The following is a 26,268-nucleotide window of genomic DNA, read 5'->3' as shown; positions in this document are numbered from 1 at the left end:
CAAAACACTTTTCATTTTCTCCTGAACTTTGCTTTTCTCTTGAATAAAAAGTGCAGCCAGACTTGCTTAAGAGGTTTTCTTGAGGCAGTACCACTTTCCTTTCTATCTTATGGACCGTGTTTTGCCTTTTAATTTCACCAACGTGACACCTTGGTTGGACAGGGCCAGGTGATTTCCTCATTTGGATCCAGTGGGGCTGGGATTTCCAGCCCTAAACTCCTTGGACTCTGGCACCAAAAATCGATCATAACATCACACAGCAGCTTCTCCCTTTTAAACTTCCTCTGAAATAACCAAAACAGCTCTTAAAATTCCTTTCGCTTACAGCTTACACTGTGGCATGAGTGTCTCATGTCTCGCGACCCCTCCTCGAGACCCCTCTTAGGACCCATCCGCAGCCCCCAGGTCCCCCCACAATGCCCCAGGACCCCTCCCCAGACCCCCCCAAACCCCCGGACCCCTCCCCAAAGCCCCCCCAGACCCCCCGGACCCTCCCCCGCCCCCCCCCCGATCCCCTCTCAGGCCCCTCCCGCTCCTGTCCCGAGCCCGGGGGGTCCCGGCGGCGGCGGGGAAGGGGGCGCCGCTTCCGGCTCGCCTCTGATTGGCTGGGACGGGCGAGGGGGAGGCGGGCCTTGCTGAGGGGATCCGCGCCGTGATTGGTTAGTTCAGGGATGTGCAGCCCGATGATTGGTTGGTTCGGGGCGGGGCGCGCCGCCATTGCTGAGAGCCCGCACACGCGGTGGAGGCGCGAGATTCTGAGGGAGAGCGGAGCTGACGTGAGGCCGGGGGCAAACTGGGGGGGTTTGGGGCGGGTCTGAGGGGAAATTGGGGATTTTTGGGGCCCTCGACGGGAAACACGAGGGTGTGCGGTGGGTTTGGGGGGAATGAGGGGGTCTGAGGGGGCTTTGGTGGGTCTGAGGGGGCTTTAGGGAGCTTTGGGGGGAGCTTGAGAGCGTCTGGAGCGTTCTCAGGTGGGTTTAGGGGAACTGAGAGGAATTGGGAGAGTCTGAGGGGATTTTGGGGGATTGCGAGAGGATCTGGGCCGTTCTGAGGTGGGTCTGGGGAATTTCGAGGAGTCTGAGGCGATTTCATGAGGTTTGGGGGGATTGAGGCGTCTGAGGGGGATTTGGGGCAGTTTGATGGATTTGGGGGCGTCTCAGGTGGGTCTGGGCTGAATTCTGGGGAGAACTGGGGGGGGTTGAGGGTCCTGGGGAGGTTTTTGGGGTCCTGGGGAGGGTTTGGGGGTCCAGAGAGGTTCTGGGCCAACACTGGGGGAGCTCTGCGGGGTTGGGCGTTCCTGGAGGGGTCCCGGGGGAGATTTGGGGGTGCCGGGGGGTCCCAGGCCCACCCTGAACCGGGGTCTGGGGGTTTCGGGGGGAGGGGGCAAAGCAGGGGTTCCCCCCCCCCCGGTTTTTGGGGGGGTCTCCCATGGTGCCCCCTCCCCTGGCTCCTGTTCCACCGGCCGGTGCCCCCTGATCCAGGACGGCCCCACTGAGTCTGGGGGGGTTTGTGGGGATTTTGGGGTTCTGAGAGGGTTTTTGGGGATTTCGGGGTGGCTTTTTTGGGCTTTGGGGGATTTTGTTTGGAGTTTGGGGGGAAATATTGGGGTTTTTGGGGAGAATTATTGGGTTTTGGGATGGTTATGTGATTTTGGGGGGTTTTGTTGATTTGGGGGATTTTGGATTTTTGGTGTTTTGTTGGAGTTGTGTAGGCTTTTGGGGGGAGATTTATTGAAAATTTAGTGAGTTTTTTAAAATTTTGATGAGTTCCACTGGGATGTTTGGAGATTCCCTGGGGTTTTTGAGGGTTTTCTTGTAATTTTTGGGGATTTGTGGGGTTTTAGTGGAATTTTAGGGGGGCTTTGGGGCAGTCCCTGGGTGTGGGGAAGGGCTGAGAGGCACCAAAATCTCCTTAAAAGCCCCAAAAGTCCCAATAAAACCCACTAAATCCTTTTAAATCTCTCAAAATCCCATTAGAACACTCTAGAATCCCAATAAAAGCCCATAAAATCCTTTGGAATGCCAAAAACCCCAAAACTCCTGATTAAACTCCGCAAATCCCCCAAAGAGGTCCCCAAATCTAGAAAAAGTCCCACAAAATCTCCCCCAAGAACCAAGGAAATCCTGGCAACACCCAAACCCCCCAAATCCCACCAATAATCCCAAAAACCCCAAATCCCCAATTAATCCCTCTGAATGCCACCACAATTCCAACAAAATGCCCCAAAATCTCCTAAAAATCTCAATAAAACCCCTGGAATTTCTGAGAATCCCAAAAAATCCCAACAAAATCCCAGTAAAATCCCCAAAATTCAAAAAAAGCCACAAGAAAATTCAATAAACCCCCAACCACCCTCAGAAAAACTCCCCCTCAAAATGCCAAGAAAATCCCCCAAAATCCAAACCCCCCAAAATCCACAAAACCAGCCACTCCCAGTCAATCCCAATGTGATTCCAGTCGCTCTCAATGAGCTCCCAGTGTAACCCAGCATGGACTCAGCTGCTCTCACTGGGATCCCATTGTGATCCCAGTTGCTCCCAGCATAATTCCAGACGTTCCCAGTTCCTCCCATGATGATCCCAGTTGCCCCAAGAATAGTCCCAGTCCCTCCCAGCAGGGTCCCAGTCATGCCCAGTTGCCTCCAGGGTAGATTCAGTTTCCCCCAGCATCATCCCAGTTGCTCCCAGCATGGTCCCAGCTGTTCCCAGTGTGGTTCCAGTGCCCCCAGGATGGTTAGAGACACTCCCAGTATGTTTCAGTTACCTCAGAATGATCCCAGTCTTTCCCAGTTCCTCCCAGTTTCCTCTAGCATCATCCCAGTTTCCATCTGTTGCTCAAAGGGTGGCCCCAGTTGCTCCCAGGATGATCCCAGTTGCCCCAGTTGTAGTCTCAGTCCTCTCAGCATGGTTCCAGAACCTTCCAGCCGATCCCAGTTGCTCCCAGTGGGTCACATTTTCCTCCCAACATGGGCCCAGTAGCTCCCAGTAAGCCCCAGTCAGGTTCCATTCACACCCAGTATAATCCCAGTATGAGTGTAGCCACTCCCAGTATGATCCCAGTCCCTTGCAGTCTAATCCCAGTTGCTCCCAGTCACTCCCAGTCTGATGCCAGTGCCCCCAGAGTGATCCCAGTTGCTCCCAGCATGGGCCCAGCTGTTCCCAGTGTGCTTCCATCACTCCCCTATGGTTACAGACACTCCCAGGATGGTCCCAGTTGAACCCAGTTGCCCCTGCTCTAGTCCCAGTCACTCCCCAGATGATCCCAGTCCCTCCCAGCATGGTCCCACTCACTCCCAGTTGCCTCCAGCATGGTCCCAGTTGTCCCCAGCATGGTCCCAGTTGTTCCCAGTGTGGTTCCAGTCCCCCCAGTATGGTTCCAGACACTCCCAGTATATCCCAGTTGCCCCCAGCATGCATCCAGTCCTTCCCAGTTCCTCCAGTTTGCTTGCAGCATCATCTCAGTTTCCCTCAGCTGCTCCCAGTAGCCCAAACTGTGATCCCAGTCGCTCCCTTTCAACCCCAATATGATCCCAGTAAGCTCCAGTTTGATCCCAGTCACATGCCAGCCCTTCCAGTGTGGTCCCAGTATAATCCCAGTTGCTTCCAGTCTCTCCCAGTATGGTCCCAGCTGCCTCCAGCGTGGTTCCAGTTGCTCCCTAGATCAGCCCAGTCAGTCCCAGTATGATGTCAGTACAGAGCCAGTACAGCCCCAGTCACTCCCAGTACGATCCCAGTGCAGCCCAGTCCCTGGCAGTGCTGCCACTGCTGGGATCCCCCAGGCCTGTGTGCGTTCCCCCCTGGCGGATGTGCCGAGAGGAGCCCCAAGGGCTGGCAGGGGCCAGGCAGGGTCCCCAGCAAGGCCCAGTTTGGATGTGCAGCCCCCACTTTGCCCAGTTTGCCCAGTTTGCCTCTCCTTTGGCCCGGGCCGGGTTCCCCCCGCCCGCAGCGGCTGGGAGCAGCCGAGAGCCCCGCGCTGCCCATGCCGACCTGGCCCGGCTCCATGGCCGCTGCTGCCGCGGGCTGCGAGGGCTGCGGGAAGGGGGCACCGAGGGTGTGGCTGCTGCTGGGGGAGGAGGAGGAGGGAGGGAAGGGCAGGGATGGAGGGGGAGGAGGAGGCGGGTAAGGGGGGAGGAGCAGGGGCAGGGATGAAGGCGGAGAGAGAGAGCGATGGAAGGAGAAGGAGGTGGGGTTAGGGAGGAGAAGGAGAAGGAGAAGGGATGGAAGAGGAGAAGGAGGTGGGGATAACAGAGGGGACGGGGAGGGGGGATGGAAGAGGAGGAGGGGGAGGAGAGAGAGCAGTGAAGGAGGCGGGGTTAGGGGGGAGGAGGAGAGGGAGGTGGAGATAAGACAGAGGAGGAGCGGGAGGAAGAGGAGGGACAAGGGCGGATCAAGGCTGAGCTCAGGGAACCACGCAGTCTCGAGCCCTGCCTGAATTCGCAGCCCCCACCTGTGGGATCATTGCCCCCCCCCCCCCCCATGGCACAGGTGAGCGGGGAGGGGGAGCCCGGCCCGGATATCCCGGGGGGTCCCTGGGTTGGGTTTTTGGGGGGATGTTTGGAGAATGAAGAAGTCCAAGGCTGAGCGGAAAAGGCCCCTCGGGGGGACATCGGGGGGTGGCGGTGGCGGCTGCCGGCAGAGGCAGCCTGGAGGAGCAGAGCCCTGTGTGCCCCAGGAGGCCAAAGTGGGGAGGCCAGAGAGGGGGGAGCGCCGCCATTGGCGGGAGCCTCAAGAGCCTGGAGAGGGGCAGGGGGGACTCCTTGGAGCCGCTGCAGCCCAGAGCAGAGAATGAGGGGAGAAGGGAGCCCGGGAGCCCAAAGAGCCCCGGCATCCCGAAATGGGGAGAGCCAAGAGGGGGCAGTGCGTCCCCAGAGACGGCCTGGGGGGATCTCGTTGCCCTTGCCTGTGGCACGGAGGCAAATCCCATGCTGTCCTTGTCCTTCCTCGCCCAGAGCAGGAGCTGAGCATGGAGAGCAGGGAGGACAAATGCCCGCGGCAGAACCTGGTGGCAGAGGCCGTTTTGAGCGGCTCCACGGCGCAGGAAGCCAACGGGGAGGAAAAGGCCCGGAGATGCCGCACGAGGAGGGGCTGCAAACGCAGATGGCGGGGATTTGAGGGGGAAAGAGGCAGCCTGGGCCGGGAAGGCGGCCGGAGATGGAGCCAGAGCTCGGAGCTGGTGCTCCATGAGCAGCTTCATGATGGGGAGAAGCCCCACACGTGCAAGGAGTGTGGGAAGAGCTTCAGGAGGAACTCCGAGCTGATCAGGCACCAGAGGATCCACACTGGGGAACGGCCCTATGAGTGTGGGGAGTGTGGGAAGAACTTCAGCTGCAGCTCCAGCCTGATCAGCCACCAGAGGAGCCACACTGGGGAGAGGCCCTATGAGTGCTCCAAGTGTGCGAAGAGGTTTCAGACCAGCTCCAGTCTCCTCCAGCACTATCAGAGTCACACAGAGGAGAGGCCCTTCCAATGCCCCGACTGTGGGAAGGGATTCAAGCGCAACTGCAACCTCGTCAGGCACCGGAGCACCCACACAGGGGAGAGGCCCTACGAGTGTGATAAATGCAGGAAGAGGTTTCAGACCAGCTCCAATCTCCTCCTGCACTATCGGATTCACACAGAGGAGAGGCCCTTCCGCTGCCCTGACTGCGGGAAGGGATTCAAGCTCAACTCCACCCTCGTCACCCACCGGCGCATCCACACAGGGGAGAGGCCCTACGAGTGTCCCCAGTGTGGGAAGAGCTTCTCCTGCAGCTCTCACTTGACCCGACACCAACGGAGGCACCGGTAAGGGAAGCCCTGCGAGTGCCCCGAGTGTGGGAAGAGCTTCGTGCGCTGCTGCAGCTCCATCCCCCACTGGAGGAGGCACTTTGGGCACAGCGCTGGTCACTCACATTCCCTGTGATCCATGTTGGGGACACTCCTGGCTGCTTGTCCTTTGGTTTGGCCTGAATTTTTTTCTCTTCTCCATTTCTCTCTACTCCAAAAGCCAAGAGGGATGAATCTGTCACTTCAAAACCACTCAAATCCCACTGAAAATAAATGAATTTTAACCCAAAAAGGCTCAATCCTACCTGAAATTCCTTGTTCCCTCCTCAAAAAAACTCAGTCCCATGCCAAACTCTCCATTCCACAGCCACCAGGGTGAGATGGGGTTGGAAGGAGATTGGGAGAAGTGGGATCCCAATTTGGAGCAATGGGATGGGGATTGTGTGGGGCTGGGTGTGTGGGATGTATTTGATAGCAAATAAAACTTTCAGAGTTACTGATTTCTGTCTCGTTCATTTTCAGTCAGTTCTGTTTGCAGAGTGCCACCTTCTCAGCTGATTCAATTCCTATAAAAATCCCATTTTTTAAATCATCTAACCCAAACAATCCAAAAACCAATATTGAAATAAAACCACCCACACACAATTAATTTATTAAAAATAATTTTAATTTTTCAAGAGTACTTAAGGATGTTATTAAAGTTTAATTGTTTGGTTGAAATGTCTGAGAAATTATAGTGGTGTTTGGTTTTGTGTTTATATATTTGTAATATGAATTATTTAACTAAGAGGTGTTAGATTTCTTGGTAGTTTCTTTAGATATTTTTATCTAAAGTACATTAGTCATCGAGTTAAAATTTTCAAAAGGTATTTCTTGATATATAATTTGTTTATTTATATGCATTGGTAATATTATAGTAATAGTTGTTGGTTTGGTTTGACTCATAGTTGGAGTATTGTAAAGAAGAGTTGAGATTTTCATATTTTATTTTTATTGTAATTTATTTAATTTCAATTATTATTTCTTTGTTTATAATTTTATTGCAATTTGTTGAGAGGATAGGAAGGAAGTTCAAGGGCAGGAACATTTTTTCCTGGCTGGGAACTGGAATTCCAGACCCTGGGAGTGTGTGCAGGACCCCACAGACTGGGATCAAAGATGGGCTGGGATCAAATATGGGCTGGGATCACCTGGACTGGGATCACATGGATGGGGATCGTGTGGATCAGAACCCTCCAGACCAGGATAGCCTGGAGTGGGATCAAATATGGACTGGGACTGTATGGACTGGGATTCCAGGGACTGGGACCATATGGATCAGGACCACACAGACTGGGATCAAATATGGGCTGGGACTGTTTTTTAAAGTAACTTTGTTCTATAGTTTTTATTTCTGTTGTTAATTAAGCACAGTGAAATAGCTGCTTGTGTTAAACTGCCTGCTTGGATGGGTGTAGAGAGCTTTTTGTATAATTGGTTAGCTGAGAAAGGACATTTTGATGTGATACCAATGGATAAGGATAGGGGAAACAAGCTGGGAACTAAGCAACCAGTGTCCAATCACTGACAAAGGTCACAGTGACCTTCTCTGAAACAGGAAGACGGGGGAGAAAATCGCTTGCCAGAAAATGTAGATATCTTAGGTAGAGAAGCTAGAAGAATGCAAACATAGAAGCAAAATAATTATTAGAAGATAGAAGTAGGTGTGGTTGATCCAAGGGTGCTTTAACCAATAATGAGCTCAGCTTTTGCAATATGTATAAGCTTCATTAACACCAATATAAATATGTGTGAGTTTTCAATAAACTTCGAGATTTGCCATTCACGCGTATAGTGTGTTGCATTTCTCCCGCCATTCACGACAGATGGGATAACATCCAATGCACCCAGGATGAGGACACCTGTACAGATCTGCCAACTATCAGCACTCCCCGTCTGAAGGCAGAGTGCACCAAGACCCAAAACTGGAGGTGATAAAGAGAAGGAGCCAAAACCACAGCCAAGAAACACACATGCTCTGAAAAGGCAGACCCAAGGAGGGGCCATGTAAAATCATTCCTGGAATATGTAAAGTAGTTTATGGATATGCATGAGTGTCTATGAATATGCACCAGGCTGATGTAAGGGGAAAGGTATTTCCACTCTCCTGTGGAAATGTAAAAAGTTTAATAAGGGACAATGGGAGACCAGGACCATGGAGCAAAGGTTATTACGGCCGGGTGCATCTTTGCACTCAGCCAGGAGCACCCTGTTACCTTCGGGGATCCCCTGAAATACCTTTCCCCTTACATCAGCCTGGTGCATATTCATAGACCCTCATGCATAGTAAACTTTTCCCCAAAACTTGTTTCATGTTCCAAGAATTGTTTAGCAAGGCTCTTCCTTGGATCTGCCTTTTCGGAGCATGCAGATTCCTTGGTTGTGGTTTTAGTCCATTCTTATCACCTCCAGTTTTTGGGCTTTGGTTCCACTCTGACTGTGAAATTGAGGTTTTGGGATTTTTAGTATGTTGTGGATGGAAGCAAAATGGAGGGCACAGTGTTTCGTCCTGGGTTTCTTCTTCATGCTTCTTCCTTCTTCTTCATGGGTTTGGGTGGCTTTTTGTAATTGGGCAGAAATTCCACATTGCAGGCTCTTTGGGATCAGTTATTGGGTTAAAGGGAAAATAATCTAGGTGTCAGTTCCTAATTGGATAGTTTAGTCTTAAAAGACCTTGGAACAAGAGATTGTTGGCCATTTTGTGCCTTCTAATGAAAAGCTGCTGAACTCCCAGTAATGAGGCTGTTTTACTGATAAGAAATAATAAACACTTGAGTCTGAACATGAATTACTGTCTCAAGTGCCTTCAATCCAGAGCCAGTGAAACCAACAACTGGTACCCCATAGCTAGAGGTAGTGCCAAGGCAGAACTTGTTCATGCTCTTTTCCCCTGGTGATTTTCTACTCCCGTCCAGACTCTGATAGCAAAGCCGTGCTGGTGACAAAAGATTGACCTTGGCATCCTGGGGCACTTTCTGGGTGGGTGTTTGAATCTGCTTTTCCAGGCCTCGGGCTGAGCAGGGTGAGGCCGAGGCCTGGGCCCCTCCAGGCGGCGCCGGGAGCGCCCGGGGCAGCGGCGAGGGGCGGCCCTGAGGGGCGGCACAGGGGGCATTTCCCCCGAGCGGGCGGGCGGGCGGGCGGCGGGGAAAGGCGCCCTGGGCACAAGGGCCGGCACAAGGGCCCCGGCTCTCTGCAGTGCGGGCGGCCCAGCGCCAATCGCTGCTCCCGGAGCCGCTGCCAGGGCCGGGTCTCCTCCCCGCCGCTGACCCTGCACCTGCAGCGCTGCCTCCGCCTCTGCCGGGCTCCCCGGCACGGACGGCAAGGACGTGGACACGCTGCAGCAGGGGCCCAGCAGGGACACCCAGATGGTGCCGGGGCTGCAGCTCCTCTCCTGCAAGGAAAGGCTGACACAGCTCGGCTTCTTCAGCCTGGGAAAGAGAGCCAGCCTTGATCCAGCTGTGGCCTTCCAGTACCTGAGGGCAACACACAAGAAAGCTGGACAGGGACTTTGTACGAGGGCAGGCAAGGACAGGACAAGGGAGCATGGATCCAAATGGAGAGAGATTAGGTTTAGGTAAGCGATTCAGAAAAAAGACTCTCCTGGAACAGGTTGCCCAGAGAAGGTGGGCGTGTCCCGTCCCTGACAGTATTCAAGGCCAGGCTGCATGGAGCTCTAGACAAGCCGGTCCAGTGCAAGGGATCCCCAGCCACAGCAGGGGGGTTGCAGCCATGGGATTTTCCAGATCCCTTCCAAGCCAAACCATGCCACAACTCCATGATTCTGGGATACTTCCCCTCCTCATCCTCTGGCAGAAAAAGAAACTTGGCCCCAAGTTCCACACTGCAGACCATGTCTTTTGGCAGCCTGCAACTGTGTCAACAGAGACAGAGATGACATTACTGACATGATTTTCCTTTTCTACTTGAAAAGTAAATGCTCTGCTCCTGTCCACTCTGGCAAAATTGTCAGAAGAGGCAATTGTTCCCCATGAAATGCTTGGCCTCATGCAAAGATGAAAGAAGCCAGAAGCCAACAGTCTTCGTTATTGCTACATTGTTTTCTTTGGTTACTTCTCTAATAGGAATGACTTTGGGGTGTGATTTGTTTGTTTCTCTCTTTCGTTCCTTGGGGCGCGCGGCGGCTCCTCCGTTGGGTTCGCGGGGGCAACGGAGGAACGGCCGCGAGCTCCGGCGGCTCCGCAGCACCAGCACCAGCAGCGCTTCTCTCGATCGGTTTTCCGCTTGACTTTTCACTCGCTCCCCATCCCCTTCTCCCTCTCACACTCACTCTACTCCCGTCCCGTGCCGTTCCGTCCGTGTTCCACCTCTCCCAGCCCAGCTGATGCCGCGTCCCGCAAGGCGACCCTCGGCGGAGCCGCCCCGTGCCCGCCCCTGCCCGGCCCGCCGTGGTTCCGCCTCGGCCGGGCTCTCTCCGTCCTGGCTGTGGCGCCGCTGGAAGAGCCGCTCGCTCTGGTGCTGGCGGAGCAGCGCGGGCTTTTGGCTGCGCCTGGCGCGGGCTCTGGCCCAGCCCCGGCCACGGTTCTGCCCGCAGCCGCCCCGCTCCTGCCCGGCTCCCGCCCCGTGGCCGACAGCGTGGCCGGCAGCTGCCCCGCTCCGAGCTCCGCCGCTCGCCAGCTCGGCCGCCGGCCCCGAGCCGCTGCAGCCTGGGGCAGCTCGGCAAGCAGCAGCGCGCCGGGCGGGCGGGTGCCCCGGGCAGAAGAGCGGCAGCGCGGTGCCGCCTGCACGGGCGGAGAGGCCTCCCCTGGAGCAGCTCTAGCGGCAGGGCCCGCTGCTGGGCAGCGGCGGCTGCGGCAGCGTTTACTCCGGTCCCCGCCTCACCGATGGCGCCCCGGGAAGAGACGGGGCCGGCTCGGAGGGCGGCGGCGGGCGACGGGCGATGAGCTCAGCCCGCCGCTGGCCTTAGCTCGCAGGCGGCCATCAAGCGAGTGTCCCGGGAGCACATCTCGGAGTGGGCGCGGCTGGGGAGTGAGCGGGGCCAGCGGGAGGAGCCGGCGGGGCGTGCCGGGCGGGGCTGAGGCGAGGCCCGGCAGGGCGGCAGCCGGAACGCTGCGAGGGCAGCGAGCGTGGAGTGAGCGGGGGCCGTGCAGCGCCCCGGGCCGGGCCATGGCGAGCCGCGGCGGGGCCGGGCAGGGGCTGCCCGAGGCGCGGGGCAGCATCGGCCCCGCTGACGGCATCGCGGTCCCCCCGCAGCGCAAGGGCGCCCTTGTGCCCCTGGAGCTGGCGCTGCTCTGGATGGTGTCACGGCCCGGCTTCCCCGGCGTCGTGCGGCTCCTGGACTGGTTCGAGGTGCCCGAGGGCTTCGCGCTGCTCATGGAGCGTCCGCAGCGCTGTCAGCACCTCTGGTACTTCCTGCACGAGCGGCGGTTCCTGACGGAGCCCGTGGCGCGGGGGCTGTTCCGCCAGGTGCTGGAGGCCATGGGGCACTGCAGCAGCCGCGGCGTCCTGCACCGCCACATCAAGGCCGAGAACGTCCTCGTCGACCTGGCCACGGGCGAGGCGAAGCTCATCGACTTCGGCTGCGGCACGATCCTCCAGGACACGTTCTACACCCGGATGTCAGGTGAGCCCAAAGCCGGGGCCCAGCTGGGCAGTGGAGTTCCCCCCTTGGCTGGCAGAGGGGGAAGAGGGGGGGAAGGAAGGAGGCAAGGAAGGAGGGGGAATCCATCTTCAGCCAGCTGCAGCCAAGTTGCTTTGTGGCAGGGCAGGGCCTGGCTGTTGTGGAACGGGAGCTGGCTGGGAGGGAGGGAGCAGCATGGGCCTGATGAGCTGCGCCCGTGTCCCATAGGAACGCCAGAGTACAGCCCACCGGAGTGGATCCTCTTTGGCTGCTACCATGGCCAGCCAGCCACCATCTGGTCCCTGGGCATCCTGCTCTATGAGCTGCTCTGTGGGCACCTTCCTTTCCACACCAACAAGGACATCGTCCGGAGCCAGCTCTTCTTCCTGCCCCGGGTGTCTCAAGGTGGGGATGAGCCTTCAAGGCACGAGGGGAAGAAGGGGTTGGGAGGGGCGGTTGGCACATAAGCGTCCTGCTCTTGCAGCTGGTGAGGAGGTGGATCTCCTGGGCTTAGCTGGAGGAGGTGGCACCTGTGCCTCTGTGCTGGTGTCCTCTGCAAGAGAGGATCGATAGGAAGCTTTTGGCTGCAGCTCTGAGCACTCCTGGTGTGGCCTGGGCACTGTGGAATGTGGGAGAGCATGGACAGGAGCCTTGTCCCGCTGAGCTTTGTGGACAGTTGGCTGGCTGAGAAAGGTCACGTCGACATAATACCCCTGGTTAAGCAAGAAGGAGAGAAGTCTAGAAGTCAGCAGTCAGTGTCCATATAAGGCAAGGACATTATGCCCTTGATGCAACAACAGGATAGGGAAGAGGCTCTTTTGCCAAAAATATGAAGAATAGTTTCAACAGAATAACCACAAGAATGCAGAAGGAGGCGTAGTTGGCCGATAAGTAACTAACCAATAATGAGCTCTTCTTTGCAATATGTATGAGCTTTATTAACACCAATATAAATATGTGTGACTCTCAATAAAGTTCGAGACTTGCTGATCAGTCATATTGCATGCCACAGTTCTCCCGCCGATCCAACACAAACCCAAACTCCAGCCCTGGGATACCCTATAAAAGCCCCACGGCCCTGCCTTTGCCCTGTCTTTCGGGGGTCAGAAATGGATTCTGGAGCTTTCTGAAACCCAGACCCGTCTCGTTTGTTCCCGGCACCGGCAGCTGCAGCCTCCCTGGACACCATGAACTCTGGAGAATGGGGGCAGCCAGTGGGGACAGGTCCTGGACTGCAAGATAAGTGTGTGTTCTGTTTGCCATCTGTCAGTGGTGGGGCAGTTATCTTCTGTTCATTGGGCAGTTTCTCTCTTCCACAACCAATCCTCCCTGTGGGGAGGTGTGTTCCATTAATAGGCCATTAATTATTAATTATTAATCTTCTGGTAATGGTCCACTGAGTGTCACTGCATGGCTGATTAAAGGACATCATCCCATTGGAAGATGCTCCGCCCAGGGGGAGGAGCCAAGCATTCCTACCTGGATAGAATCTGAGATTTGGAACACTGTAGGCAGCCTTTTCCTCCTGGATTCCCAGAGGAGCAGCTGTCTTTCTTCTCCACGGGATTCCCAGAGGATCAGCCTTTTCCAACTGGATTCCCAGAGGAAGGAAGATTCCCAGGCCCATCTACAGCAGCCCTGGACCTTCAGAGGGAAACTCCACCCTTCTCCAGGATCCCTGCTCCAACAGAGCCACACCTGGCACTGCAGGAGGGCTGCAGCCACCACTGAATGGGACTGCTGCCAACAGCCTGACCCACAGGGGGTCACGTCCTGTTCTGACTCTGTCAGTGGGGTTTTTTTCATTTGTACTACTGCATTTATATTTTTAATTTTTCCTAAAAAAGAACTGTTATTCCTATTCCCATATCTTTGCCTGAAAGCTCCTTAATTTCAAAATTATAACAATTCAGAGGGAGGGGTTTACATTTTCCATTCCAGGGGAGGCTCCTGCCTTCCTTAGCAGACACCTGGCTTTTCAAACCAAGACAATAACAAAGTTACTTGAACACCACAGATAGAAAATCCATTTTAATCTCTGCAAAAAGCCAATATTATGTGTCCATAACAATAAACCTCTTGCTGAGTGATGGTAGATGTCAAAGTAACTTTGCTATAAAGATATAGTTTTTATTTCTGTTGTTAATTAAGCTCAGTGAAATAGCTGCTTGTGTTAAACTGCCTGCTTGGATGGGATAACATCCAATGCACCCAGGATGAGGACACCTGTACAGATCTGCCAACTATCAGCACTCCCTGTCTGAAGTGAGCTACACTTTGGTAACATCTCATGTTTCATGCATGCAGTGGGTGACAAGATGATTTAAAATGCTAATGAAATAAACTAGAACGATTTTAAAATGCTAATAAAATAAACAAGAAAGGTCATTTATGTTCCTCAAAATAACAACAACAACAACAACAACAACAACAACAACAAGAAGTTCTGGTTTAATGAAAGGTGGAATCTGTTGCTCTTAAGAGCAAAGATTCATAGCTGGAATAAAGAGTGTTCAGCCCAGCTGTTTCTACAATGAGGCCATATTTCATCCCCCCTGAAAGTCCTTCATGTTTGCACAGAAAACTGTCCCTGCACAGCCCAATGAATTCCATCACTTCAGCTGGCCAAACAACCACTGTGGTCAAGTGGGGTCTGAGCAGCTTCCAGGATCCCAAGCAGCTTCAGAAGCTTCATTTTACACCTCCTCTTCTCCCAGTGAATACCCAGCACCACCATAACTGTGGACCCATAGCTATGGATCACTGGCCTGGCCAGCACAGGGCTAATGTTTGCATCAGCCAGGAGGAGCTGCTCTGCCTGCCTGTCTGTCTCAGCCTCAGCCCTGAGACCCCAAATGCCTCCATTCTGGCCCAATCCTTCCTGGTGCTGAGCATAAGAACTCGTGCAGACAAGAGCAGGGAGGGAATCTCCCCAGCCGTTTATCACCTCAGCAACAAGACCTTGGTACCAGGCTGTTATCTGTAGCAGAAAGCAGCAGCAGGAAGGAGACACCAGATCACCAGCCCCAGGCCATGCCCCTGGTGCTGTCCTTACCAGTGATCAGTGTCTGCAGCTCTCCAGGAGCTCAGGGAGCAGGGATGCTCCTCACCATCTCATCTTACCCATGCACCCAAAGCCACAGCCAGCTGTGTGCTCCTGCCCACCAGCACATGCCAAGGCACAGCGTGGGATTCTTGGGGAGGTGTCCTCTGCAGGGCCAGGAGTTGGACTTGGTGATCCTTGGGGGTCCTTTCCAGCCCAGGATATTTTGTGATTCTAAGGCTTTGGCCAGCCCAGGTTTCAGCCACCTCCCTGATCCAGGTGTGATTGACCCCAAACCAGATCTTGCCTCTGTCTACCCTCCAGTGCAAGGAACATGTTGCATCTACCCCAGCCCCCCTGCTTGTGTCTGATGGATCATGCTGACCTTTTCAACATATTTCTTGGAGTATTATAAAACATTACCTGACAAACAATAAAAAACAAAAAACGAAAAACAACAACAACAAAAAAAACCAACAACAACAACAAAAAAACCCTGAACTAAAACAAAACAAAAAAAAAAAAAAAAAAAAAAAAAAGAAAAAAACAAACCAAAAAACCAACAAACCAGCCCAAAGGAAATCAATTTGGGTAATGATGGCCTTTTTTTCCAGCTTATCCTGCACCAAACTCCATAGATGGTAACTCTGAACATTTCCCAGACCTTCACAGTAGAGCTTGGAACTGTCTCTCTGATTTCTTGGTTGTTTCATGACACGTGCATTTCTCCTATATAATCCCAGTGTTTTGCTTAGAAGCCATATTATAACTGTGAATCAATCTTCTTCATTTGAACATCTAGGACAGATTCACACATCATTTCACCATTAACTAGGACAGACTCAGCCTTGCAGATCTTTCAGGTTTCAAGCCTGGCTGTGTTGTTTCAGTTCTTTGCTGCTGCCTATGTTTTGTGAAAAAAAAAAAAAATTAAATAACCAGACTTTGGGACTTTCTGTTGCGGCTTGAAGAAGAACACAGGTTGTTTCATCGCTGTTGTGAGACATGTGTTACCCGGCTCATTAATTCACAACAGTTCTTGTTTTCTCTGCCTTTTTCACGCTGATGTGATACATTTGTGAAGTCCAGGGTTGTACTGCAAGTGATTAATGCTGCAGTAAAGTCTGATAAACTGAGATTCCAACAAAAAAGTGTGAAAAATGTAACCTCTAAAGTTCTGAAAGCTCACATGTGACAAAACCCATAAATCAGCCCAGAAGCAGTCATTATGGTGAGTTACTAACTAGATTATGCAGCTGCATTTGTCATCATTTCCCATTACGTAGAGAATAAACCTGTCAGGCTGATTTATGGCAGAGGGCTCCACAAGATGGGAACTGGCACCTGTACTGTTCTGTGGAAAAGGATGAGAAATGCTGTGTGTGCTCAAGTGCTGAATGGAAAAGGAAGGAGGGGAGATAACTGTTCTTTGAAGGCACTGATTCAGGGACAAAGACTTCAGAGAGGAGTCATGCTTACACCCATGGGATGGCAGGAAGAGTATCCACCAACCTGTCCCAACAGCAGCAGCAGCATCAGAATGCGTACTCCACAGGTGGAGGGAAGAGAGGAGAGAGGAGGTCTTTTGAGGGGACCAAAGTCAGTCATGGAGAAATCCTAGAAGCCTGGAATGGTTTGGGTCACAAGGAATCTGAAAAACCATCTTGTTCTAACCCCTGATGTGGGCCGTGACAAACTGAACAGCTGAATGCCTGGCTACTCAGGGGATACTCAAGGTTTTGGATTCCATGCCTGTGCATCTACCCTGGAGCAGCTGGGTCTGCTGGGAGCAGATGGCATCCGCCTGAGCTCAGAGCAGGCCAAAAGATGGGCAGATGTGGGACTGAGCAGGGCGAGGGACATCCCTGCACAGCAGCGCTCTGACAAGAGCAGCAGTGGCCTCCTCTCAGTGCCCTTCCCCGAGCAGCAGCCGCTGAACACCATGGTGGCTACACAGATGCTTTTGGCTCTGCAATCCCTTTGTGCTCAAAGGCCACGCTGGGCATTTCAGCTGGGCTGGAAGGTCTGGCTGGGCAGGGAACAGGCAAGAGGCACTGCTGGTATGAGCTCCATGTGTTCACTGGGGACACAAGGAAGATTCTGTTCATCCAAAGGAAAACACAAGCAGCCAGTCCCTGCTAACACAGCAGTGCGACTCTGTCCAGAGCAGCTCAAATTCTCTGCCAGAACCACCCCCCTGCACCTTCTTGATCTGAAGGGGACTAGAAGTGGTTTCACTGCAGTTCTTCATTTCTGCTGTCTGACAATGGGAAGGTTTCACAGAAGTCTTGGATGGACTGGATCAGGGAATAGTCAAGCAAGAAAACCTGAGCGACCATCACCCAACCCCACTGACAGAAGAACAAGTCCCATTAGGAAAAGCACCTCAGGTGTTTTCATAGCTGATAATATGTATCCTACTCAACATTATTGATTATAATCTTTTCCCTTTGGAAACTTATCAGTGGGGACTTCTGCCTGCTTTGTGAAGGGAGCCCCTGGGGCCCATCCCCTCCCAGAGGGGCTGCACTTGCTGCCTGCCGGGGCTTTCATTGCTGGGCCCACTGGGAGCCCCTGAGCTGGGCTGGGCACCAAGGGCGGGGCTGGCCCGGCTGTGATGCCTCTGGCCCCTGTGACACCAGGGGCAGCGTGTCACAATGGGGGCAGCTGGAAAAGGCCCCCGCAGGTAACGCTGGCCCAGCACAGCCTGGGCAAGCGGTGAGTGCGCACGTGGCGGGGCTGGGCCGGGCCAGGGCCGGGCCACAAGCGCCGCACCTGGGCCTGCATTGTCCCCCTGCACCCAGGGCCAGCCCCTGGGGCCGGCGCCTTGGCCGGGGCACGGGGCTGCTGCTGCTGGCCCGCTGGCACAGGCCCTGCTGCCTGCCAGCTGCCCGGGGCCCTCTGCTTCTGCCCTCACATCCCTGCGCCTCCGGGCCTCACTTCAGCCCCCACAAGCTCCCTTGGCAGCCCCAGTGAAAGCCTTGTCTCTCTCCTACTGCAGACCATGGCGCACAGAGCAGTCCTGGCTGGGCTTGTGCTGCTCCTCTTCCTGTTCCCACTTTCCGTGGTGGACAGATTTCACGGGGATGGGCAGCCCCGTGCAGAGGAGATGAATGCGGCCCCCCCAGAGCCAGCTGAGCCTGGCTGGGGACCCTGGCTCCTGGCTGCCTTGCGCTACCTGCACCAGCTCTGGCAAATTGCTCAGCCGCTGCTCCTGCTTTTGGGCTGGTGGCTCAGGCGCAGAAGGGCAGCCACGAGGCAGAGAGCAGCGGCCCAGAGAGCTGAGGAAAAGGCCAGAAGGAGGAAGGTGGAAAGCGAGCGGAGAAGGCGGCTCCTTAGGAAGAGATTCAAAGACATGGAGCAAATGCGCCGGGCCACGAAAGAAATAGAAAAGCAAATGGCCAGGCTGATTGGAATGAATAGGGATACAAACAGGATGCTGAAGGTAGGCAGGGCAGGCTTTTGGAGGAGCACAGGCAGTGGCTGTGTGAAGAAAAGCTTCCTGCTGGAGATGCTCTCTGGGCTGGCCAAGGCGAGCCGTACATCTTTGTGAGCAGCCGGCGCACAGAGCTGCGCTTGCTGCCCAGCACAGCCCTGCGCCGGGGCACAGGCTCCATGCTCCTGACACACCCTGCCCCTCTGCCCTCTTTCTCCTCACGGGATCTGTAGTAACTGCATCTATTTTAACCCTTTCCCATACAGAGGCTTTGCATCTGCTCGGAGGAAAGCTCCATCTGAAGGAATCGGGCCCAATGATGGGAGATTGATTCAGATTCTTAAATAGTTTTGAAATATTTAAAATGTTTTCTTTAAAAATAATTGTCTTTAGAAACATTTTCCAAACTTTTTATTACTATAATGTAGATTAATACTCTTGTAAGAGATCATAAATATTTTAATAATAAGTAGGAATTAAATAATTGCAATTTTCTTTAGATTATATAGAACTTATAATTCATCAAAATTACCAAGAATTATTGCAGTTAACCAAAACTGAAGTATACTTTCTTTTTATCTAAACCAGCAAATGTTGCTTGATCTTCATGATCCAATAATTATTTTGTGTCTTGTTTAATATTCATATATACAGTATATAGACTGTCGCTACAAATGCCTATAATCACAATTGGTTAATTTAAATTACACTCTCTGCCCTCCTGTCTCGGGAGGGTGACTTCCCTCAGGCAGCTGCAGTCCCTGTCAAGATGCAATAAAGGCAATGCCTGAACAAACGCTGTGTCTGTGAGTGTCCATGCTGGACTCAGGTGTCAGCTGTGGGGAATTCCTGACACAGGGGCACCACAGCAGCCCTTGGCCATGCAGAGGCTCCTTTCCTCCCCTGCAGCAGCTGCTCCTTTGGTGCTGTGATCCAGCCTCTGCTCTGCGCGATGCCAAATGCAAGAAAACCAGGAGTGCCAGCACTCAGACTGTCACTCGGGTCCCTGCAGAGCTCAGGAGCCACCATGGCTGTGTAGGTGTGGAACCTGCAGTGGGCCATGACAGCAGGGACAGCAGGGACAGCAGGGACAGGGGGACACAGCACAGCAATCACAGCCCGGCTGCCCTGGGACAGGCCCGGCAGGCGGACAGGACATGGGGCAGGCAGGAGTCCCCATCCTCTCTGTGCCCTCCTGAACACAGGCACATAAGGGACAGGGGCAATGGGGACACAGCCGGCCCCTCTCCTCTGGGAATATCCCACCTGCCCAGGGGCCCTGACAGAACGCAGGGGCTGAGGCTCTGCAAGGGGAACCCAAGGGTGAGCAGGAGGACCTCCAAGTTACATCTGCCCACATTCTGCATGCAAACTGCTGCGTGGAGGAGAAAACCAGAGGGGCCTTGCCACAGCAGATCCCATCTGAGGGAAGGTGTTCTCTATTCCTGCACACGGGTGCCCCATACAACATGGAGCACATGAATGCACTTTGACACCAGATTCTCAGCCCTGCTCGAGCGGTCTGGCACAGCAGGAGCAGCCATTCCCTAATAACACACGGGTTTGCAACTCTTGTGCAAAGCAACACAAATTGCCTCTCTCCTCCTGCAGACCATGGTGTCCAAATCAGTCCCTGCCCTGCTGGTGCTGCTCCTCTTCCGCTTCCCACGGCCCGTGGTGATCAGTTTGGATGAGGATGCAGAGCTGGGCAAAGAGGGCCTGGAGCAGGCTACCCCAGCGGCACCCGAGCCTGCCTGGGGACCCCTGCTCTGGGCAGCCGTGCAGCAGGGGCCCTCCTGGGCTGCTGCTGAGCTGCTCTTCCTGCCTTTCTTCCTCTGCCTCAGGCCCAGAAGGGCGGCCATGAAGCAGAGAGCAGCGGCCCGGAGAGCTGAAGTAGAGGCCAGAAGGCGCAGGATGGAAATGTGTGGTGGTTTGACAGGAAATGTGTTTTTTGGGATGCTGTGTTTTTGGCCAATGGATATTCAGACTTTAATATTGGCATTTAACCTGGCCATTGAGACATGGACACGCCTCTGAGAACACGGGGTTAAAAGCAGAGCTCTCCCCTGGGAGGGTCCTCTTGGGTTTCCAGCGGGAAAGAGTTCGGGTCTCTCCCCCGGCCCAGCTGCTGGCTGGGCAGGGGGAGGGGAAAGCCATGTGGCCGGGAGAGGTAGGCCTGAGCCCCGGGGTGGAAGGGTGGAAGAGAGAAAGAGAGAGACACCGGGAGCTATTGGGCAGCCCCCGCTGAGAGACACAGAGAGAGAGAAAGAGAGAGCCGGTGCCTGAGACTGTAACCTTGAAGCTTGATAAACATGGGCCTGTGCCGGCAGCACGGCTGGGACGGAGAAGAGGGGGGGGTTCAGCCGGCCGCTTGTAGGAGCTTTTAACCCCTTTTTGGAGAATGAGAACTTCACAGAACATTGACCTTTCCTAGAAGGTAGAGTGGAAGATGAGGAAGAAAATGGGCCAGTGTGAGAGAGGTCTGGGCAAGCGAGAGATAGTAGAAGAATAGAGAAGAATCCTAGTGGGAAGAGATGATGGAGTGGCTTTTGCTGGACTCTTTTTGTATAGCCATGGACAGAACCAAGAGGGTTCAGTGTTGATGCCCCTCGGCCCCAGGGGGTGAAAAATATGGGGGGGACAGCTGTCCCAAAGGAGAGATTGTGGGGACAGGTGTCCCAAAAGAGAGATGACGGCCTCAGAACCAAGAGGGTTCAGTGTTGATGCCCCTCGGCCCCAGGGGGTGAAAAAATATGGGGGGGACAGGTGTCCCAAAGGAGAGATTGTGGGGACAGGTGTCCCAAAGGAGAGACTGTGCCTTTTTTGGATCGGGACAGAGCATCCTTAAAAGACAACCCTAGAAGCAGTTCTGGTCCGTGTTCAGTGGTGAGAGCACTGGACATGAAAAGGAAGAGGTCACGACGGCAGATGTACTCCGGGCGGTGCCACAAGTGACACAGGAACACATGAGGCTTCAATTGTGTTTCCAGGGGAAGCCCATGGCACAAGAAGGACTCCTCTCCTCTTGATGAACTGAGGATTGATTGTTTGAAGGGTGGTGCTGGACCGAGAGTTGGTGATTTGAGAAACAAATGTATTGTGTGGAAATTTGGTGGGGGGAGGAGGAAATGCATTTGTGAGGTTCTCATTTTCCCTGTGTGTGTGTTCCTTTTATCTGTAGTTGTAGAGTAGTTAATAAAGTTCTGGTTCCTTTTTCCATAAGTAGGAGCCTGCTTTGCTTATTCCTGGTCACATCTCACAGCAGAAACCAGGGAGAAGGTATCTTCATGGGGGCACTGGCATTGTGCCAGTGTTAAACCATGACAAAATGGAGCAGAGAAGGCTTCGCTTAAAGAGGACATGCAAAGACTTGAAGGAGATGTGGAGGACCATGAAGATGATCAAGAAGAAAATGGCCAGGCTGATTTGAATGAACAGCAAGGTGAGCTGGTTCCTGCTGTGCATCTGAACTCATTGTGTTCAATCAGATTTCCTCTGCACGGATGTCATTGTAGTCAGATGAGAAATTGGCCCCTTAATTTGAATGCAGTGGTGCATAGAGCTGTAGTCTAATGTTTTAATGTAGCTGACCTGTGCCCTGATAGCAAGGGGTGTTTAACAAATCTGGTATTGCCAGAAGGCTTTTGTGACTCTCAGACTGTGCTCTGCACATGGAGCAGCAGAAGAATTAAGGCCAAATCCTCCCTCAGGATCTGGAGGATATCACACGTGGGTAAGGAGCTTTTGTAAGGGAGAATTGACTGTTCTTCTCTTCCACCAGGTGACCCTGTGCTCCAACACGGTGATGGAGTTCTACCAGAGAATGCTGGTGCACCTGGAGGGTGTTGGCAAGGGAGGGGCAACCCTGATCATCACAGCCAGGTCCCAGCCCTTACCTGGCTCCCCCAGGCACTGCCTTGCCCAGGCTTTGCTGGCTGCAGTGCCAAGGAGAAGTGCTGCTGGATGCCCTCATGTTGTGCCAGCTGGACATGAGAACAGCAGTGCTTGGGCAGCAGCCTGTGGTGAAAAGCACCCCTGCTCACAGCCCAGCTCGGGCCTGGGCCCTCTTCTAAAGGCACCAGCAATGATATCATTGATTGGCCTGGGCTTTGGTGCGTGAGGGGGAACAAATTTCCCGAGGGCCTCCTCTCCTTCTTCCTGCAAGAGGTGGAGTTGTGCTGGTGGTGAGCACCGTGCACGGGTTTGGGCCACACCAAGCAGCTGCTGAGAGTCAGGGTCTGGCTCTGTCCATGAGGGCCCATGGCAGGGGGGAAGTGGCTCCCAGCAAGAGTGGGGAGGGCAAGGTCTGACGAGGGGAAAGCAGCCCTTGGTGGGGCAGGTCAGCTCCAGATTTTCTCCTTCCCTCTGCTTCCCAATTTGAGCTTTAATGTTGTCAGAGCTGAGCCCAAAAGTCGTTGTTGCTGCAGCAGAATTCCATGCTGCTGTGCTGCTGTGGGTGTCAGTGTGATGCCCAGAGGGATGCAGCTCCCTGGGGCTGTTCCCTGTCGCAGGCAGAGCCATGCAGGCAGTGCCTGGGCTGCCATTCTGTAAAGCAGGTGGAGCTGGGGCCAGGCAGGGCCTAGAGCTGTGCAGTGAAGGAGCCAGGGAGCTGCAGGGCCTGGCAGGGGCTGATCAGCCCCTCTGTGGTGCAGCTGCTGTCTCGTGCCCTCCAGGGCTGGGGCAAAGAGCTGAGTTCTCAGGCAGGGCAGCAGCACCACGGCAGAGAAGGGAGTCATTTGTACTGAGACACTGGGGTTGTGGACCCGCGGACCCTCCCCATTTTGGGGGTGTTGGGGTGGCCCCAGGGCCGCCCCGAGGGCCGAGGGGGGATCGAAAGCCCCAAACCCGAGGGGCTCCTGGGGGTGCCCAGTTCCTCCCGTCCCCACCCCGAAACAGATCCTGGCCAATCAGAGCGCGAGGCGCTGATGATGATCCTGTTGCCGGGCAGAAACTCGGCGCACTGGCCCCGCCCGGCGATTTTCAGCGAATCAGCGCCCGGCTCGGCTGTGACTCATCGCGTGCCGGGCAGAACCCAGCGCCTCTCACAGCGCTGGCCAATCAGAGACTGCGTGGGGCCATTCCCAGCCAATCAGAGCGTTTGTCGCTGATGGCTCTCAGTGCCCAGGAGCGGAATTTGGGGCGGGGGGCGGTGACCCCGGCGATGGGGATGGGGCGTGCGGGGGCAGCTGGGGCCGCACTGGTGGCACTGGGGGCGCTGGGAGCCCCCCCGGCCGCGGGGGGAGCGGGGGGCGCGGGGAGAAGGGGGGCGGGGGGGCCCCAAATTCAACCAAAGGGGGGTCGGGACCCCCAAAGGGAGCAGGAGGGGCCTGGAACCCCCAAAACCAAGCACGGGGGAGGGGATTGGGGACTGGGGGAACGATGGGGAAGGGGCGGGAGAGCGGGGGGAAGAGGGGGATGGGACCCCCAAATTGAGGTGGCAGGGAGCTGTGGACTGGGGGAAACCCCCATCAAATCCCATTAAAATCCCATAAAAATCCCATTAAATTCCACTCAATTCCCATTAAATACCATTAAAATCCTATTAAAATATCATGACATCTCATTAAAATCCCATAAAATTCCATTAAAATCCCATCAAATTCCATTAAAAGTCCATAAAATCCAATTAAAATCCCATTAAATCCTATTAAATTCCTATTAAGTCCCATTAAAATCCTACTAAATTCCTATTTAAATCCATTAAAATCCCATCCAATCCCATAAAATGATCCCAAACCCAGACAGAATTCGCCCTGAATTACCCCCCACACACACGGCCCTAAAAACCCAACAATGTGAAAAATTACCCCAAATTATCCCAAATTTACCCTGAATAACCCCAAAAAACCCCCAAATAACCCCAAAGGCAAACAAAGAACCCAAATCCCCCAAATGTCCCCAAATCCCCCAAATGACCCCAATCCCATAAATGATCCCAAATCCCATAAATGACCCCAAATCCCATAAATGGGACTGGGAGAGGGGAGGAGAGGGCAGGGAAAGGGGGAGTGGGACAAACTGGGCGAGGAAATCAAACTCTGCAGTCAGACAGAGCAGGGATTTGTGTATCCAGCGCTGGGAGCGAGGGGGATCTCTCTGGCAAAAACCCACTCGGCCTTCAGCTCCATTTTAAAAGTCACAATTACAACACTTCATTAGCATACTCACATTTGCATAAAGCTGTGTCCCGGTTTTACAGCCGTGTGTGGCTTCAGCGCCTGCGTCCGTTCCTCCTGTGGTGGCCCTCAGTCTTCTGGTGCTCTTTTGATGAAGGCTTCTGTCGTCCTCCTCACGTTGGAACTTTTTACCTGGACCATCAGCCCATGCCTGGTGCTCCTTGTTCTTCAGTCTAACCTGGTCTGAGCTGATTTTGCCCTTTGCAAGCTCTGTTCAAACTTGCTCTCTCGCTCTCGGTACTGTGTTAAATATAGTTTTAGGTTATAAAAATTGTTAAAATAGAAACGATGCTATGTAGGATTCTTGTTTTAAAGAAAGGACTTGCAGTGAGACAGCAGCCACAGGACACCTAAATCTTTCCGAGAAAAAGAATTTATTGCCCTCTTATCAGAAGAAATGAACTTCTTCCCGCCTCGAAGCCGCTGTTAGGATTCAGAGGAAGAAGGTGGCACTGCCCAGACAGAATCCTGTGTTTGAATGGAATTTATGCATCATGGATGAAGTGTATGAATATGCAACAGGCTGTTGTTTTTAAGGGTTAATCCTTTGTTAACGGGTGTCCCTTTTCGGGCTCGTGGTGCCCAGAAAAAGGTACCCGGACCTCCATTACCCTTTCTCTCTATTGTCTCATATTGTCCTAAGTCAAATTGTCCAAATTCTTATTACTCTTATTGTATTGCTATTTTTATAACCATTTTATTACTAATGAACCTTTAAAATTTCAAAACCAAGTGATTTGCGTGTTTCACACTGCACATCTCGCTCCAGGGCTGCTTGTGCTGAACCTTCCCTTGCACAGCCCTGAGGATTCCCCCAGCCCGGGCTCCCAGCAGCTCCAGGCCCGGCCAGGAGGAGCAGCAGGGCCAGGGCTGGCCGGGCGTCCCCCCAGATGTGGCCCCCGCTGGTGGCACAGCCGGACCCTTGGGAGGCTGCCTCAGGCTTTATTGTCCACCAGCATCCCAGGAGGGAGCAGAAAATCCTCCTGCAGACGCTGATTCCGGAGGCTGCCAGCGCTTCCTTGTCTCCAGGAGCTTCTGCCAAGCCCCAGTGAAACCTCGGTGCCACATTGTTCCACAGCCTCACAACGCTCTCCTGGCTCCCGTGAGGTCCCTCTGTGTCCCGCTGCAGCCTTGGCTCCATCAGGGTCTCCTGGCTCCATCAGGGTCTCCTGGTTTCCATCAGGGTCTCCTGGCTCCATCAGGGTCTCCTGGCTTCCATGATGCTCCACTCTGTCCCAAGGGGCATCCGCAGCTCAGCTTTGGAGCCCTGCAAGATCCAAAGGTTCCCCCCAAAAAACACCAGCCCAGGGACCCCCAGGATATTTGGGCTGAGCTCCCGCTGCCCAGGCACCTGCATGGAACCCAAGTGACCGCTGGGACTCCATGGAATGTCCTGGAACAAACTGTCCCTGGTCAGACAGGGGTGCCATGGAACACAGGTGCCACTGGGACACGGACACTGCCCATGGAACCGAGTGTCCATGGGGACAGAGCCGGGCCTGATGGAACACTGGAGAACATTGTCACCCCATGGAATCCAGGGAACCAGGTGTCCATGGTGACACTGGAGAACATTGTCACCCCATGGAATCCCATGGAACCAGGTGTCCATGGAGACACTGGAGAACATTGTCACCCCATGGAATCCATGGAACCAGGTGTCCATGGTGACACTGGAGAACATTGTCACCCCATGGAATCCATGGAACCAGGTGTCCATGGTGACAGAGCCGGGCCCAATGGAACCTACTGGAACACAGGAAAACACTGTTACCTGTTGGAACCCGGGCTGCTGAGAATTTTGGACTTTCTGAGCTGACAGACACTGACCCCCAAGAGAACACTGCATTTGACCTGAGGCTGTGGAGAAGGCTTCCAAAATGGAATGATGGAACTGGGATTATGGGTGTGGAGTTTAAATAGAAGGGTGTAATATCACATGGTGGACAACTCGGAGTTTAAGGTTTTCGAATATAGTACTATATATAAAGCAAGATGGAGGTTTTAGGGCGGAGGCTGATCCTTTTTCTTTGCCTTCTTCTTCTTCTTCTTCTTCTTCTTCTTCTTCTTCTTCTTCTTCTTCTTCTTCTTCTTCTTCTTCTCCTTCTCCTTCTCCTTCTCCTTCTCCTTCTTCTTCTCCTTCTCCTTCTCCTTCTCCTTCTTCTTCTCCTTCTCCTTCTTCTTCTCCTTCTCCTTCTCCTTCTTCTTCTTCCTCTTCTCCTTCTTCTCTT

At 53.9% G+C, this 26,268-nt stretch overlaps 2 protein-coding genes across 2 annotated transcripts in view; one reads left to right on the top strand and one right to left on the bottom strand.

Annotated features, from left to right (window-relative positions):
• Positions 1-26,268, bottom strand: part of LOC139603913 (zinc finger protein 3-like) — a 255,596-nt gene that overhangs the window by 99,190 nt on the left and 130,138 nt on the right. The window lies entirely within an intron of this gene.
• LOC139603898 (zinc finger protein 211-like) lies at positions 4,762-6,265 on the top strand. The gene has a single exon (XM_071454900.1). It carries the CDS (start codon positions 4,834-4,836, stop codon positions 5,785-5,787), a length of 954 nt encoding a protein of 317 aa, XP_071311001.1. The 5' UTR covers positions 4,762-4,833; the 3' UTR covers positions 5,788-6,265.

Source organism: Agelaius tricolor, unplaced genomic scaffold, assembly GCF_023055355.1.
Source record: "Agelaius tricolor isolate 1412-34295 unplaced genomic scaffold, bAgeTri1.0.p SCAF_42, whole genome shotgun sequence".
Taxonomy (NCBI): domain Eukaryota; kingdom Metazoa; phylum Chordata; class Aves; order Passeriformes; family Icteridae; genus Agelaius; species Agelaius tricolor.
This window is presented reverse-complemented; position numbering and strand designations above follow the sequence as displayed.

Bases quoted from the DNA above. Each gene is read 5' to 3' on its own strand.
- LOC139603898 (XM_071454900.1), top strand. From the start codon at position 4,834: ATGGGGAGAGCCAAGAGGGGGCAGTGCGTCCCCAGAGACGGCCTGGGG.